At 48.5% G+C, this 16,289-nt stretch overlaps 1 protein-coding gene across 1 annotated transcript; it reads left to right on the plus strand.

The window, feature by feature from the left end:
• The first annotated feature begins 66 nt into the window (after window positions 1-66).
• Window positions 67-15,947, plus strand: LOC118287968 (proline-rich protein 12). The gene is made up of 15 exons (XM_035613676.2): window positions 67-807; window positions 2,660-2,817; window positions 3,246-3,407; window positions 3,979-8,705; window positions 9,067-9,294; window positions 9,433-10,126; window positions 10,354-10,877; window positions 11,156-11,272; window positions 11,459-11,592; window positions 11,859-12,337; window positions 12,465-12,584; window positions 13,121-13,218; window positions 13,599-13,730; window positions 14,241-14,336; window positions 14,576-15,947. The coding sequence occupies exons 1-15, from the start codon at window positions 725-727 to the stop codon at window positions 14,708-14,710; spliced, it is 7,887 nt and encodes a 2,628-aa protein (XP_035469569.2). The 5' UTR covers window positions 67-724; the 3' UTR covers window positions 14,711-15,947.
• Window positions 15,948-16,289: the final 342 nt, after the last annotated feature.

Genomic DNA, 16,289 nt, shown 5'->3' on the forward strand with positions numbered 1-16,289 from the left:
GGGAGACGTGCGGGCAGCGAGCGCTCGGGGAAAGAAAGGCAGCCCTGTTTTATTTTGATGCGTCGTTACTGACAGCTAGCATCTGCTGCTAGCGCTGCGCTGCGACGGGGGGGTGGGAACCATTTGCATGCGAAGGGGAGAGAGGGGGGGGGGAGAAAAAAAAAAGAAAGAGATTTTGAAATTGGGGATTTCTTCGCTCGTCGGTGGGGAACGGTTGCTAGCAACGTGGCCCGTCGATTGCTGGTCCTTTTATCGCGTTAGCAGCGTAGCAGGAGCTAGCCCGAAGAAAGGGGAGGAGAGACGGGGCGAGAGGACGCATTCAAATCAAATGTTTATCAGCAATTCGTCCATCACCGGCCAAATCCGCCGCATCTCCATCATGACCGCGACTGCTTTTGGACGGAATCTCCATTCGGGGAAATGATAAACGCGAGAGGCGCAGGAAAAGGAGAAAGACTGTCTTTTTTTGGAGGTGGTTGGATTATAACCCCGTAGACCCCCCTCTTTTTTTCATCCAGCTTTCTCCTCCTCCCCTCCATTTCTCTTTCAATATGCTGTTTTCCACTCCTGAGGACTTGCTTATGAAACCGGGAAAAATAGCCTGAAACCGAGAAAGGGAAATACTGGATTTTCTCTCCCCCCCCCCCTCCTCCTCCCTCCGTGATCTGCCCTGCGACGTTTTCGTTGCTTTCGTCCCTCATCGCACACATTGTCCAACACATAAATGGATAGGAATTACCCGGGAACAGGATTCGGTGATTTGGGCGCAGGAGCAGGATGGAGTTACGAGCGATCGGCAAAAGCAAGGTATGCACTGGATTCAGACAATGTGCAATGTGCATCACTGGTACTTTGCAGGACACGGTGTGACCCGTGTAAACAAATTGTGGCCATCGGCTCGATGAATAGTGTCACGGCTCGCCCCGGTGTGTCGTGCATTGTCATCCAAACAGTTGCATAGTAATAATATTATAAACAGCAATGGAGCAGTGTGCGTGTCGTGGGGGTGGGCGGGGTGGAGAAAGGAAAGGTTGGGGATATGAATCGAGTGTGATTGACAGACGTGGGTTTTAGGTAGACCTGGCAGGGTGGAGGGGGGAGGGGGGGTGTATGTCTGGAGCATCCATAGGAATTATTGTTCCCTGTGTGCAGGCCTGGATAGAGACCCCGATAGATAAATCCACTGGATTGATAGGAACTGCGAAGAGTGCAGACGCAGCAACCCCCCTCCTCTTAACAGCCCCCCTGACAGACATCAACAAGGAGAACTGATACATATTAACCGGGAAGGTCCACATCAATAAGGTTGCATTGTATAGAAAACAGGAAATGCATATCTTGGAGTGTGTGTGTGTGGGGGGGGGGGGGGGCATACTCATGTATGTCTAGATAATTGCTGATGGGTTTTAGATGGTTTATGATAATTTACATAATGAAATATCGCCACAATCCCACCGCATCAAGATTACATTTTTTTAGTTGTCTATAAAAATAATGATAATGATAATAATATGGCCAGGGTGCATTCGCATGATGGTGGTAATGATGGAAATTGTCTGGGGCTGTGTGAGGTAGCTCTGTCTTTTAGCCTTGTGTTAGCCTGCAAGCTAGCGCTACGATGCATGGAAGTCACTCGAGGCCTGTGCACGCAGGCATCATTGTCTCTCGCTTAGCTGCGATCATGTGACATTTCGACCCGCAGTTAGTCGCCAGGGGGATGTTAGAAAGTTACCACGCCACTATGGGAAGTGATATTTGACTAAACACACCGGGCTGCACGCTGGTGTTTGCATGCACCTTAGCGTGCATTTGCGTCGACTCGCTCCGTCCAGCTGTTAGCCGCAGCAACACGATCGGTGGTCGCAGACAAAACGGGCCGTTCGCCTTTTGTTGTAAATCCGGGAGACGTGTGTTGGTCCGGCTGGCGCCGATCTGCACATTTCTCACCCGTGGTTTATTAAAACGTAAATCACTGGCCTTGCGGTTTGGGCCTAGTCTGCATTTCTCCTACAACCGCTGTGCAGCGCTGCTACCAGCAGCACGAATGCTAGCATGTTACCAGGCATCCACGCATTTCATGTTTTTTTTTTCTTTTTTTCTTTTTTTTTCTTAAAAAGAAATTGTAATGCAAGGTTCTGCAATTAGAAGCGCTTTGAAGAAGTCAAATCTCTAATCTCTAGTCAAATCTAAATCTCTGGCCTCAATTATAAATGCAAATTAACTATGCCATCATTTTTGCACGACACTCATTGCGTTTGACAGATTTGCATCTATTGTGATACAATTTGGTATAATTACCAAGTTATGAATTCAACCACAGATATTGTAGTGGATATTGATAAGGAGGATTTTGCTCCCCCTAAACCTTCAAAAAAATAAGAGACTCATCATAAGAGTTTTGTTTTCATATGCAAGTTACTGTTGTGAAGTTGCTATGGAGACCAAACAAATAACCAGCCTGTATAATCAAAATCAATAAGTTTGCATATCACATTTTTTCCTTCTTTCTATGTAATTTATTTATTTATTTTAATTTTAAGTAACCTAAGCCTATGTAGTCTTTTGTCAAGGGTCATATTTTGGGAATAGGTTAGGTTTATGTAAATGTACTCAAAAATGAATGACACTTAAAATTCCCCCCAATCTCCTTTTTCTCCAGTCTTGTATATGGGAGTTCCAGATCATCCCACCCTGAGTCTGAGCTCCTCCACCGACAAGCCTACGCCACCCCACACCCTCTGCAGGGCTATGCCACCAATCACCACCCAGGGAGCTCTGGCCAAGGCGGGGCTTGGGGAGCAGCTGGACGTAGTTTGGGTGAGATAAATGTCATACCTTCAATGTGACCACCATAATGGGCCCCTGCAATGAATTATTGTGTCTCCATGCAGGCCCTGGGAGATTGTCATTGAAAGATGAACACATTTTAGCTCATTGAGTTGAAGCCCTAGATGTTACAGCCTGATTTCAGAAAAAAAACCTCCTGTAGTCACAGCATTGATTCTTACAGTTTTGCCAAAGGCTTAAGAGGTTGATATACTCCTGGTTTCAGGAGGGACTACTGGTATCTTGATTCAGATACATTGTTTGTGTGACAGCAGATTCACCACATTATTTTTTTTTAGATAAGATTAAATCCAGGCAAAAATAAATCTCTGTTTTAGATTTCACCTAGATCTGTGCATCTACCTGTTAATATTTGCATTCTTAATCAATTTTCATTATTCTGTCTTTACGTCTCAAAGGTCTGTCGGGGCTCTTTGACACTGGCCTTCACCATGCCAGCCCCTCTGCCCCCGATGCATCAGTCATGAATCTGATCTCGGCCCTGGAGTCAAGGGGTCCTCAGCCTCCGCCCTCTGCCTCCTCCCTTCTCTCCCAGTTCCGCACACCATCCTGGCAGACAGGTGGGGCAGTTACATCTTTCCTCTGCTGTTGACATTCAAACAGGCCCGGCAGTCAACATGACATTTAAAGGGGCAGTAGGGGTTCTAAAACAATACACGTTTTGTAAAAATCAGTGAATATTTCGTTGCGGTCCGCAAGCTGTCGGATCTGTGCTGAAATAAAAATCAGATTTTCAGCTCAGCCCAGGCTCTGTAAATCGAAAAAACATCAAGCGTCGATACCTTAAGAGACCTGCTAGTGAGTGGTGCTGCAACTCTGTATTTTTGGCCAATTGGTTTGCTTGATGGTCTCCCATACCTGAGGTCGCGGGTCGTGGCCCGGCCAGAGCAGTTAAATCACAACAAAGAGAAGCAAGCTTTCCACAAAATCGCTGACTGCCCCATTAAAGAACCTCCCAATGGTTTGCTGGATTATCATTCACATTTTGGTGTGTGCATTTCCATATAAGATTTAACATTTTTCACTGTGCTTGTAATATTCTTACTACTGAATACTTCATAATTTCTTAAATTAAACGATAGCTTGATGGATACTGAATAATTTAGCAATTCGTCTCCCTCTTCCTTACAGCGATGCACACACCTGGTCCTCCTGAGCTATTCATCTCTGGAGCCCTTCCTGGCTCTGGATCCTTTCCCTCCTCCTCGGCTCTCTCAGCCTATCAACATCCAGCCTCCTTCTCCAGCCGTTCTTTCCCTGCTGGCTCCCTTTCCCTCCAGGACACGCCCACGTTTAGTCCCACATCCAACGGCCTGCTCTCCCCGCATGACCCCCTACTACACATAAAGGCTCCTTCCCAGTCTAGCCTAGGTTTCGATAGACTCCTGTCCTCACAGGGTGCAGCTGCAGCTGCCTACAGGGGCAGCCAGGATCCCACAGGAGCAACATCAGCCCAGGCGTCGTCCGCCAGGCACCTGCAGTCGCACCAGTTCAACCTGCTTTCATCACAGCTCCAGGACCAGTCCTCCCAGCTGTATAATGCATCTGTCTTTTCCTCGGCCCAGCCCCAGGCTCAGTCCCAGTCCCAGTCCAATTCGGCTCAGGAACGGGCTGTGCCCCGGCAGGACAGTGTTATAAAGCATTACCAGCGGCCCACACCAACTCAGTCACAGCTCTCGTCCTCTGCTGCCCACTCCCTTCAGCACTATCTAAGCTGTGGGGGGGCGGGGTACCAGCAGATAGCCACGCACCACAGACATGCTGGCCTTTCTTGCAGCCCACTGGGCGACCAGAGCCCGTCGTCTGACCACAAGCCCACCTCTCGCACTGAACAGTATCGGCCAATCATCCAGCCTCCATATTCCTCATCCTCTTCTTCCTCCTCTTCGTCCTCAGCTGGGAAAGGTACGAAAAACAGCTCCAGCAGCGGCTATTCTTCTGCCAGTTCAGCTTCATCCTCAAGAACTCCTCACACACCCCCTTCTGCTTCCTCTACTTCTTCCTCCTCCTCCTCTTCTTCTGCCACTTCTGGTGCTCATCCTTCCAACTCCATCCCCACCTCCAGCTCCAGCGCAGCCCCTTCCAGGCAGCAGCCACCCCCTCAGCCAGCTCCCCCTCCCCCAGCCCCTCAGCAGCCCCCTGCCACCTCTTCCTCAGCACCCAAATCCTGCCTCTCAGGCTATGGTTCTCCTGTCCCCCCTGTGAAGACCCCCACCTCTGCTCTTACTGGTCAGACCCCACCCCAACAACAAACACAGTCATATTCCCCTAATCAGCCCCCTACTTCCCATCTGGCTCAGTCATATGGAGGCTTCAGTTCACCACAAGCTCAAGACCTGAGCTCTGGTACTGCTGGGAAAGGTTATGGGAGTTTAGGTGGGCGAAGCCAGTCATACTCCACTGATATCTATGGATCTGACTCTGCTTACGGATCACTTCCATCCTCACTGGGTGGAGCTGGAAGCCCATCACTAGGCTACGGAGCCCCAGGTCACTCCCCTGCTCTTCTAAGATCAAGTGGTTCATCAGGTAGTGGCGCATCTGGGGGTGGAAGCAGCACCGGCACAGGAAGTGGGAACTCAGGCTCAGGAGGAGGAGCAGGAAATAGTATGACCAACGAGAGAGGCGGAGGAGGTAGTGGTGGAGGGTCCTATCATATTCCAGACTCTAGTCCCTCCCCATCAGGCAACTCGGGCATCATTCGTCCAGGGTTGCACTCCCCGGTGCCCACCTGCCCCACACAATCTCCAGGAGGTGCGGGCTCTAATAAATACATTTCCTCAGTTCTCTCCCCCACCTTCCTGGCCTCCCCACAGGGCTACCCTGACACCAGGGGCCCTAGTTCCCAACCTCAGTCCTATCATTCCACCTCTTCCAAAACAAAAGCAGACGGCTCTATGCTAGGGGTAGGCTCTCAGAGATCCCAAGAAGAAGTAGATGACGATGATGAGTTCCTGATTCAGCACTTGCTGCAAGCCCAAGCAAGTCCTGGTCCCCAGACTGCTCACCACCATTCTCAACAACCATCCCAGCAGGCATCCCAGCAAACACAGCCTCAGCCCCAGTCAGTGCCCCCAACTTCTGATTCAGGCAAAGGGCTAAGTTATGACATGGTTAAGACCTCTGAGGAGAGATACCACCCCCAGAGTGTCATACGTACCCATAGTGCCACATCTGCGGCAGGAGTAGGAAATGCGGGGTCCGGAGGGTCCATCTCAGGGCTGGAAAACCAGCTGGAGATGTCACTAAAGAAACAACAGCAGCAACATCAACAACAACAACAACAACAACACCACCATCAACAGCAGCAGCAGCAGCAAAGGAATGAGAGGTCTGTTGGAAGCAGCAGGAGCAGTGGTGGGAGAGGCAGCGCGGAACAAGTGCACTCCCACCTCCATCACCATGACAACCTCGGCTCTGTAGTCCACTATGGGCGGGGCGACCCATACTCCCTTGCCCCCCAACACTCCTCACATAGTCAGCATGTGTCCTCTCACTCACAGATCCCGTCCCACAGCCAAATGGAGCTCCAGAAGAAGTCACAGGAGCGCGCTGAAATCCCGTATCCTCGGAAAACACCGGAAATCCAGCAGCAGCAGCATTCACAGTCGCAAGCTGGTGGCTCCCTCATGGACTCTCCCACTGATCAGTCCCGTCAGCCACCACACCTGCTCCAGTCAGTGCTGTCCCACACCACACGCAACAAACTGGAGCCTCATCAGCAGCACCACAAAATGGACTCTCATCGGCAACACCAACAGCATCACAAAATGGACTCCCACCAACCACATCAACACCCAAAAATGGACTCCCACCCTCAGCATCAGCAGCACCACAAAATTGATTCTCATTCACAACTTCAACAGCACCATAAAATGGACTCGCATGCCCAACAGCAGCAGCACTCTATTAGTCAACAACAAGCTGTAATGGAAAGTGCTGGTGGGAGACTTGGCTCCAGCAAACACCAGGCACAGTCTCAGTCCCAAACCACCCAGCTCCAGCTTCAACTCCAGTCCCAGGCTTTGGAAGTGGCTGCGGCTCACTACAACCACGGGCCCCCTCCTCATCAGCATGAACAGAGCCAGGTGAAACAAAGCACAGTGGTCTCCTCCTTGGACATGCTGGAGCGCTCCCTTTCTCAGACGTCCAGCACAGACGTAGCTGTTGGAGAAGACAGACGCGGTGGAGCGGGCAGCGGAGGGAGGAGCGGAGGTAGTGGTGAGCGCCACAGACAGCAGCAGCAGGAACAGCACCCATCCCACCATCAGCCACAGCAAACCCACCACTCGCAGCAACACTCAGCCTCTGAGCTTCACTCCTTCCTTTCAGAGTCTGATATGAGCTTATCCACCCCATCTCACATGCACCACCTCTCACAACACCACCCACAGCAGCAACAGCACCCCAGTTCTCAACACCAACAAACCCACTCACACCACCCTCACCACATATCCGGTCCTTCTGCCTCAGCCCACTCCCAGGCTCAAGCTGACCCGCAGCAGCCACTCTCATCCCAGCTCACGCCTCAGCAGAGCCAGATGGACCAGCAGCGCTCCGAGCAACACCAGTTTGACACAGTCAGCCCAGTGGAGAAAGCAGACCAGAATCAACAAAGTAACCGCTTTGTGCCTCTGACTTCTATCTGCTTCCCAGATTCCCTCCTTCAGGATGAGGACCGCTCCTTTTTTCCTGGAATGGAAGACATGTTTTGTGCAGAGGACTACAAGTCGAGCTGTGCTGGGGGTGGGGGACCGGGGCAGGGAGAGATGAATGAAAGCCACACTGGGCAGGAGGGAATGGATTCCATGAAAGCTGGACAGGGTGCAGGCGGAGCAGGGGGAAGTGGTGGAGCTGGCTATGACATAATGGGTCACCACGGTGGAGATCAGGGTTATGAACCCTATTGCCATGGCCTGGAAGAACCCAACAACAACACCATGACTCTGGATCTAGACTCCCTTAAAACCCACGAGCTCCCTTCCACTGTCAACACTGAACAGCTGGGACTTATACAGTCCCAGGCCTCAAATATGGGAATGGGCTCCAATACTGCTGGTCCCAACAATGCTGGCGCTAAAATGTCCTCTGGGCCTGGAGGAGCTGGCACAGGAGCGGGATCTGGAGGCCTTCAGTCTCCCATATTCTGTTCCTCTCGTCCCAAGAAGCTCCTCAAGTCCAGCTCCTTCCACCTGTTGAAGGAGCGCCGGGACCCCAACACACTGCCTAAGAAAAGTTATGCACAAGAGTATGAGTTTGAAGATGACGAGGATAAAGCTGACCAGCCAGCCGACATCCGCTTGAATAGCCGGAGGCTCCCGGACCTACTGCCAGACTTGGTGTCCAGTTGCAGAAAAGGAGGAGGAAGTGGGTCCCTCAGCCCGTTAATGGGCGACATTGACTTTTACCACTCCTCTGGCTACTCCTCTATGGGTTCACACTCTGTTATGCCTCAGGAGGGACCCAAGAAGAGGGGCCGAAAGCCCACCCGACCCAAGAGGGAGGGTCCTCCGCGGCCAAGAGGCAGGCCCCGCATCCGCCCAATGCCTGAGCCGTACACTCCGAGAGGGATGATGGGGGACATGGGTGGAACAACAGTGGGACCAGGATTCAGTGTGGAGGGACGAGGTAGAGGCAGGGGCCGGGGAAGCCGAGGTAGAGGAGGAAAGAGGGAGGATATGTACATAGAAATGAGCGGGAAGGAGCAGGATCAGATGCACCACCATCACCTACAGCAGCAGCAGCAGCAGCAGCAGCAGCAGCAGCAGCAGCAGCAGCAGCAGCAGCAGCAACAGCAGCAACAGCAGCTGCATCACCAGCCCCAACAGCAGCAACACGAGCCTATTCCACCTCTGAAGGTCAGTGGCTTTCTGTCTAGAAAAAGCTTTGGGATTTTTCTTGATAAACTCATTCAAGCACAGATATGAAGCTAATAAATGTAAGAACAAGCACCTGTTTTGAAGCGTAATGTGCTTAGGTGGTGGAATAGAAAGGAAAAGATACCTGCAGATTTTTGAGATTGTGTTTTGCTGTGGACTTTTTTTCTTTGGTTTCATGCTTCATCACACTACTTCTCACTCTCCTTTTTATTTTAGACTTGTCTTGTTGAGGGTCAGGCTTGGTCATTCAGTTTAAAGTATTCTGTCATGACAATGCTAAAATAATTAAATGTATTTCCCATCTGGGTAACTTCAAATATTTTTCTCTCTTTTGTTAAAGATTAAGTTACCGATCGGTACCCTGTCCTCCTCTGATGCCTTGCTGAGGACGGACTCTTTGTCTGGCACGGACCCTGCTCTGTCTGATGGCTCCGTGGGCTCGGCTCCCTCACTGGGTCTAAGTCCGGGACCCCCCTGCAGCACTGAAAGCAACAGAAGTCAGGACAAGAACAAACATAAAAGCCAGATGATGGGCGAAGGCGTGGATGACGAAGGGCTGGAGGAAAGGGTAACGGCTGCTAATCCTAGATTTAAGTAGAGAATGCATTAAATTGCTTAAAGATTGAATTGATTGGACTTAAGTGAAGTTTGTTGCTTGATAGTTGTGGCTTGTGAGCTGACTGAAAGTCTCTCTTTTTTCTTCTAGGGGGATGAGAAGGACTCAGAGTCCAAGGCTGGCTTCGTCGCTTCATTCTTGGACTTCCTCAAGACAGGGAAGAGACCCCCAGGCTTGGATATCTCACCAGGAATGGAACACGACAATGGTGAAACCTCTCCGTGTAAATCAGGGGGTCTGCGCCCTCTGTCTCCTGCACCCCCTCCTCCACCCCCGCCACCTCCATTTGGGGACGGTGAAGGGAATGGTGGTCTGGCCCTGGGCAACTGCCACAGCCCCAAGCGCTTGGAAGACGAGCTCAAGAGGAACCTGGAGACTTTGCCTTCATTCTCCTCTGATGAGGAGGACTCAGTCGGAAAGAACCAGGACCTCCAGAAGAGCATCTCCTCCGCCATCTCAGCTCTGTATGATACTCCTCAGCTCACCTCCAATATCCAGCCCACACTCTCTCCTCCACCTCCCCAGCCTCAGGCTCAACCCACCCAGTCCCCTCTTACTCCCACACTGCAGCCCCCCACACTTAGCCCACAGCCTGCCATGCACACTCCCCACAGCCAGCCCAACTCCGATGAACCAGATGTTCTCCAGCCAGAAGATGGAGACATGGACGAAAACAAAGAGGAGGAACATGAGGAGGAGAGGAGCACGGGAGTGGACGAAGTGAATGATATGATGGAGGAGAGAGAACCACAGCTGGAAACCCTGAGCGCCTCTAAGCTCGATGGTAAGGCTGCTTTTTAATTATCTCATGTCCTTTTTTTTTTGTTGGTCAGTTTTGGAATATTGTTAATTAATATTTTTCCCTGCAGTCTAAGCCATTGTTTTTTTTGTCTAAAGGAACGTTATATTATATATTTGTTAAAAATAATTCAATTCAATTCTAGTAGCTGTTATTTTACATTGTGGTTAATTGATCCATAAAAGTGACTTTAAGCTCCTATTTCCTTCCAGCGTCACTGCCAGAGATTCCTCCAGCGCCAGCAACCCCCGAACCTCCTTCTGTCCCCCCATCTCCCAGCTCATCCTCCTCTCCCTCTCACTCCCCTCTTCCTCCCCTCTCACTTCCCTCACCCCTCCCTCAACCAGAGGAACAGGAAGAGAATTCCCAGCCTCCAAGTCCTGTTGCTCCCACATCCCCATCACCGTCACCTCCCGCACCCGCTCCTCTCGCCCAGCCTGCCACTCCTCCTCCTCCTTCTCCTTCTCCTTCTCCTTCTCCTCCTCCGGCGACTTCACCTCCTCCTCCTTCCCCGCCTACAACTCAGAAGGAGTCTCCCACGCCATCTCCGGAGTCTCCCGCCTCTCCCGAAGACCCCCCACCTCCTAAAATCACCTCCCTGCACCTTGCCCAGAAGCAAGAAGATGCTGCCATCGTTGGGGAAAGCGAGGAGGATGAGAGCGAGAGTGGTGGGGAGGGCATCTTCAGAGAGAGGGATGAGTTTGTGGTGCGAGTGGAAGACATTCGAACTCTCAAGGTATTTGTGTGGAAATGTATTTTGTTTCCTGTGTGTATGTTATTGACAGAACTAAAGAATGAAAAAGTACTTCATGAAGCCAAAGATAGAAAAAGGTTGCTGCTTTTGGTGGATAGGCAACAGACTGAACGTGCTGTGAACAATAATAAATAATCCCATTAATCTTTATACTGATGTGTGTGTATTTGTATGTATGTGTATTTGTTGATATTAGAATCTTTCAGTCTTTGTTAGAAGAGACATTATTATTCTCACCTGTGTCATGCGTCTTGCCACAGCTGGCCCTGCAGACAGGCCGTGAGCCTCCACCCATCTGGAGGGTGCAGAAAGCCCTGCTGCAGAAGTTCAGCCCAGAGATCAAAGATGGGCAGAGACAGTTCTGTGCCACAAGCAACGTGAGTTCACCTCAAGCCCTCGCTAATCACTTTTCACAGTCCCTGCTACATCATAGCATACAATAAAGTTTCTCTTATTTAGTATATGCTAAATACATACATTATATATGCATATAAATGGAGGCCGACAGACCCAATTTGTCACATATCATATTAAAATGTGTTTCATTTTTGTTTTTCTGTCAGTATCTTGGCTACTTTGGAGATGCCAAGAGGCGATACCAGCGAATCTATGTCAAGTTTCTGGAGAATGTCAATAAGAAGGACTATGTCCGAGTCTGCTCTCGGAGACCTTGGCGCAGAGCCACACCTGCTCTCAGGTACCAGTATTTGCCATACGTAAAATCCTATTCATATTAAATTAATCCTTTGCTAGAATTAGTTGTGATAAAATCCCTCTTGCCCTGGGGACCATCTGAGAATCAAGCCCGGGAGAGGAGCTTGCAGTTAAGCAACTGCATGCAAGGTTTAGGTTCATAGGGCCAGGCTGGTCTTAGCCCCATTGATTAAGACTTGTTTCACATAGAGTATATATAAATTCTAAAGCAATGTCCATCTGTAAAACAATTTCTTCCATGTGCCACAGACGCCAGTCCCTCTCGAGAATGGCCTCTCCTCCTGCTACCCAGGCGCCACAGAGGGTAGTGGAGAAAGAAGAGAGAGTGGCTCCACCAGTCCAGCGCGAACAGAGGGAGAAAACAAGAACAGCAGCCACGACAACAGGGAAGGAACAGCGGGAGAAGAAGGAGGCGCCAGCTGCGGTGCCAAAAGTTAGGGAGAGGGATAAAGAGAGGGAGCAAGAGAAGGACCGGGAGAAGGAGAAGCGAGTGCAGCCGCAGCAGGAGAAACTGGAGAAGCGTGCTGCAACAGCAGAACGAGGTCGAGCGAAGGAGGAGAAGAAAGCGGTGGAGAGGAAGGAGAAGGAAAAGGCCGAACGCCCACCCAAGTCCAAGCCGGCCAAAGTGAAGGCAGAGCCGCCGCCCAAGAAGAGGAAGAAGTGGCTGAAGGAAGTACCTTCATCATCGGACTCAGACTCATCGGACGAGGCAGCTAGTGAGAATGAAAGTGAGAGGCCATTTTGATTTTTAGTAATACAGTTTCTATCAATTTTGAGGCGGCTGTTATTCATGTCATGTTCCATCGTAGAAGGTTGGTTCTGGATAGTATTGACCTCTGGCTCTCATCCCCTCAGTGCCAGTGAAAGGCGGAGTGAACAACCGTGCCATGAGGGAGATGTTCAGGAGCTACGTGGAGATGCTGGTCAGCACGGCCCTGGACCCCGACATGATCCAAGCTCTGGAGGACACGGACGGTGAGAAATGGACAGAGCAAACACAACACATTGCCCTCCTCAGCATCGATACACTTCAAGCAACCTCTATAAATCTACTGACACGTAGGGAAGAGATAGTGACGCTCAAATGCAGTTTGTATCTCTAACCAAACCAGACCTACCGGTCTAGTAGCATAGTATCTGCAGCTTCAATGTCTGCATTGAAATAATTGTATTAGGCTTTTTTAAAATGGCATTTCCAAAAGTGACTAAGTATTATTGTGCAATTTGGGCGGGTTGAATAAACAATCCAACCTGCACCTGCCAAATTTTAGGTGAGCCACCCAGCTGAACAACCTGCCCTTCCAACAGCAGAGGACTTGTTAAGACTTCTGTAGTGTGCATATGTTACATGTTATATTACATGAATACTTAAATGGTTTTGGAAATCCAAATAAACAAGAAGCGACGGGTTGAAAGAAAGCCCCTTTCTGGGTTGATCCTGCCCTCTGGATTAAAATGATTGGCAGCTCATGATCACTAATGAAACTTCCTTTACATTGATTGGCCACCAGACGAGCTGTACCTCCCACCGATGAGGAAGATTGACAGCATCATCAGCGAACAGAAGAGGAGGTTGCTGAGGAGAGTCGGCATGAGCTCTCAGCACCAGGTGATCAGTCCTGACTCTCCCTCTTCGCTGAAATAACATCTCTGAATTTTTATTTCACAATGTTGTGTTTCTTTGAATGATATTTGTGATAGAAGAAATAAATCTAGACTCCTGTTAAATGGTCCAGAATAATACTGGAAGTTATGTATTTATATGTAACTATTAGTTTATATATATGTCATTTATAATTTATTTAGGGTTGTCCGGTGCTGAAACAGTCAGTGGAAATATAATTGATAATGATCTCTGAAACATCCAAGTCATTTTATCAAGCAGAAATGCTAAACAATTGCTGTTTCCAGCTCCCCAGCTTCCCTTATTGTTGTAAACCTCCCTGTGACTGTTTCCAAAGTCTCATTCTGCCTCTTCTGCCTCAACAGGAAGTCCTGCATGCTTACCCCCAGATCATTGTAGACCCCCTGGACTCAGGGGCGGTGAGGGTGCGGCTAAGCGGGGACGCTTACAACCGCAAGACGCTCAACAGAGTCAAGAAGTCCTTGCCTAAACCACAGGTAGGCCTCTGACTGTTGAGAGGGAGGAGTCATTGTGGGCCTTTTGTATGGCGTTTAAAAAAAAAGAAAAAAGTATACACTCTTCGCTTTTGTTGAGCTCTACATATCCATACATGAAACGGACCTCTAACGCCTGTCGTTTTTAGCCTATGACCAGGTGATTGTGTCTGGTTTCTGAGATAATTGATGCACTTCTGGATCATAACGCTGGCATCCTGCAGCACGAGGAGCAGGAAATATAGACACCGAAACCCCGGCCGCAACAAAATTAACCATGGACATTAAAAGCTACAACAGAGGAGTACGGGTGACAGATGGATCGCTGATGACCGAGACCATAAAACCGTTTCAGCTTCCCCTCTGACACCTGCCACAAGTTTCTGAATCACTTTCACTCTTGTCGCACACACAACTGTAAGGTTGATGTTGACTTTAGCTCTAAGGCTGTTTTCGTTTATTGATGCTTGTCGAATTTGAGGATTCTTAATATGATTTCTTTCTTTCTTCCAGGACCTTAAACTATCAACCGACTCATATCGGATCTACAGTCTCTACCACTCCCTGCATCATTATAAATATCACACCTTTTTACAGTGCAAGAAAGAGGTAAGCAGGCATGTTTCTAAGATCTGAAAAAAAAAAATCACTTCAGAAATGTTAGTAAAAGCTAATTGACAAGATTTTGTCAAAATTGAGCTTCAGTTAAATACAGTCTACATGGGTCATTGAATAGATCACACAGAGCCAGCTCATTTATGCTTTTTTTTCATTGCTTCTTTTGCTTGGGAACGTGGTTTTTGAGTCTAAGCATCACAATTGTCTGTGTTTCCATCCCACTTTTCCAGACCAACACCATTGAGCAGGCAGCGGAGGACCCAGGCCAAGAGGAAGTGGTGCAGCAGTGCATGGCCAACCAGAGTTGGCTGGACACCCTCTTCAGCTCCTTCATCGAGCTGCTCACGCTCAGCACCAAAGCCTGAGCCAACTGCAGCAAAAGGAGAGAGAATTCATTAAAGAGGATTTTAAAAAAGAAAAAGAAAAGAAAGGCAAGAAGAAAATACAAAAAGAGATGGATCCTACTGTACAGCCCCCAGACCCTCTTCAAATCTCTAATATCTGAGGATGAATTTTCAAGGCCCTTGACGAACAAAAGTGGGTCCGTTCATGTGACTTGGACACTGGCCTCTGTTCTTTTTCTTGTTGTTGATCAATGACTTAAGAAATATCTTACTTAGTGAGGAGGGGGACTCCACCAGATCAGGGGCCACTGGTGGGTCAAGAGGGAATTTGACCATTGGTGAAAAAGAAGAAACGGGAGGTGAAAGGACGAAGAGGAGGAGGAGCCGCAGATGCCAAGTCAACAGAGGAGCCACTGACATCTTGTCAACTGTGTGTCATAAAGACAATAGTTCAAAGAGACACTATTACTGCTTAGTTTTTACATAAATTATTTTTTTGAAAAGACTAACATCAGCTGTTGGCTTTTGAAAAGAGTGGAAGAGGGAGAGAATGCTTTTTAACCTGCGTGTAGAGTGTGCCACGAGCAACGCGAACATGGACTCGTCTCCGGATAGAAACATGAAATGTGTTAACGAACGCTCTCCCTCTCATCCCGTGCTTATGTGAAGGGCAGCACCAGTCGGCTGTGTGATAATATATAAACACATTTTTATTATTTATATGAGGAGGTTTTTAACTTAAACTCTCACAAGTGTGCTGCGTTGCTGCCCTCACATTTTAAATACCTTTTTATTTTCCACAGGTTCAGTGTACAATCGTTGACCCACATATCCAAGTCGTCTTCCCCTCTATACAAAAGAACAGACGTTGAGACAGAAATATTGTATCAAATACAGTGGGTGTAAAATAACAAAAAAGAGGAAGAAAAAAAAGGGAATGGGAAAATCTATTTGGAACTTACATTGGTGTTCTTCAGTTCAATCATCAGTCATGCAGGTGCAAAGAAAAAAGAAGTAAACTATCCATTTCCCACGTGGGAAGGAGTATAAATAAGTAATATTTAAAGAGGAAATAGTCATTTCATTTTTATCATTTTGATGTTTGTGCATACTATGACTTATTTTGAAAACAATCTAATTTTCCATAAAAAAAGGAAAAAAAGGCGTGTAAATATTGTACAGTTCTTGATGAAATTCTTTGTCCTTCTGTACATTAACTCCTGTATTTGAGAAACAAATAAAATCTGCAAAGAACAAAGTGTGTGTGTGTGTGTGTGTGTGTGTGTGTGTGTGTGTGTGTGTGTGTGTGTGTGTGTGTGTGTGTGTGTGTGTGTGTGTGTGTGTGTGTGTGTGTGTGTGTGTGTGTGTGTGTGTGTGTGTGTGTGTGTGTGTGTGTGTGTGTGTGTGTGTGTGTGTGTGTTAGATAGATAGATAGATAGATAGATAGATAGATAGATAGATAGATAGATAGATAGAGAAAGCGGCTGTAACTTGTCAAGTGCGTTTTTGGTGGTCGACAAGACTAGAGCCGCGATATATAAATAAAGTTGATTTATCTTTTACAATTTACCAGCACAGCTATGTGGTTCACTATGCAACT

The sequence above is a fragment of the Scophthalmus maximus genome, chromosome 16 (genome assembly GCF_022379125.1).
Source record: "Scophthalmus maximus strain ysfricsl-2021 chromosome 16, ASM2237912v1, whole genome shotgun sequence".
NCBI lineage: Eukaryota > Metazoa > Chordata > Actinopteri > Pleuronectiformes > Scophthalmidae > Scophthalmus > Scophthalmus maximus.

What these genes read in the sequence shown, in the direction of transcription:
- LOC118287968 (XM_035613676.2), top strand. Translation starts at nt 725, where the DNA reads ATGGATAGGAATTACCCGGGAACAGGATTCGGTGATTTGGGCGCAGGA. An exon ending in GAGCGATCGGCAAAAGCAAG is followed by an intron (nt 808 to 2,659) that starts GTATGCACTGGA and finishes CTTTTTCTCCAG; the next exon opens with TCTTGTATATGGGAGTTCCA. An exon ending in AGAGCCACACCTGCTCTCAG is followed by an intron (nt 11,593 to 11,858) that starts GTACCAGTATTT and finishes CATGTGCCACAG; the next exon opens with ACGCCAGTCCCTCTCGAGAA.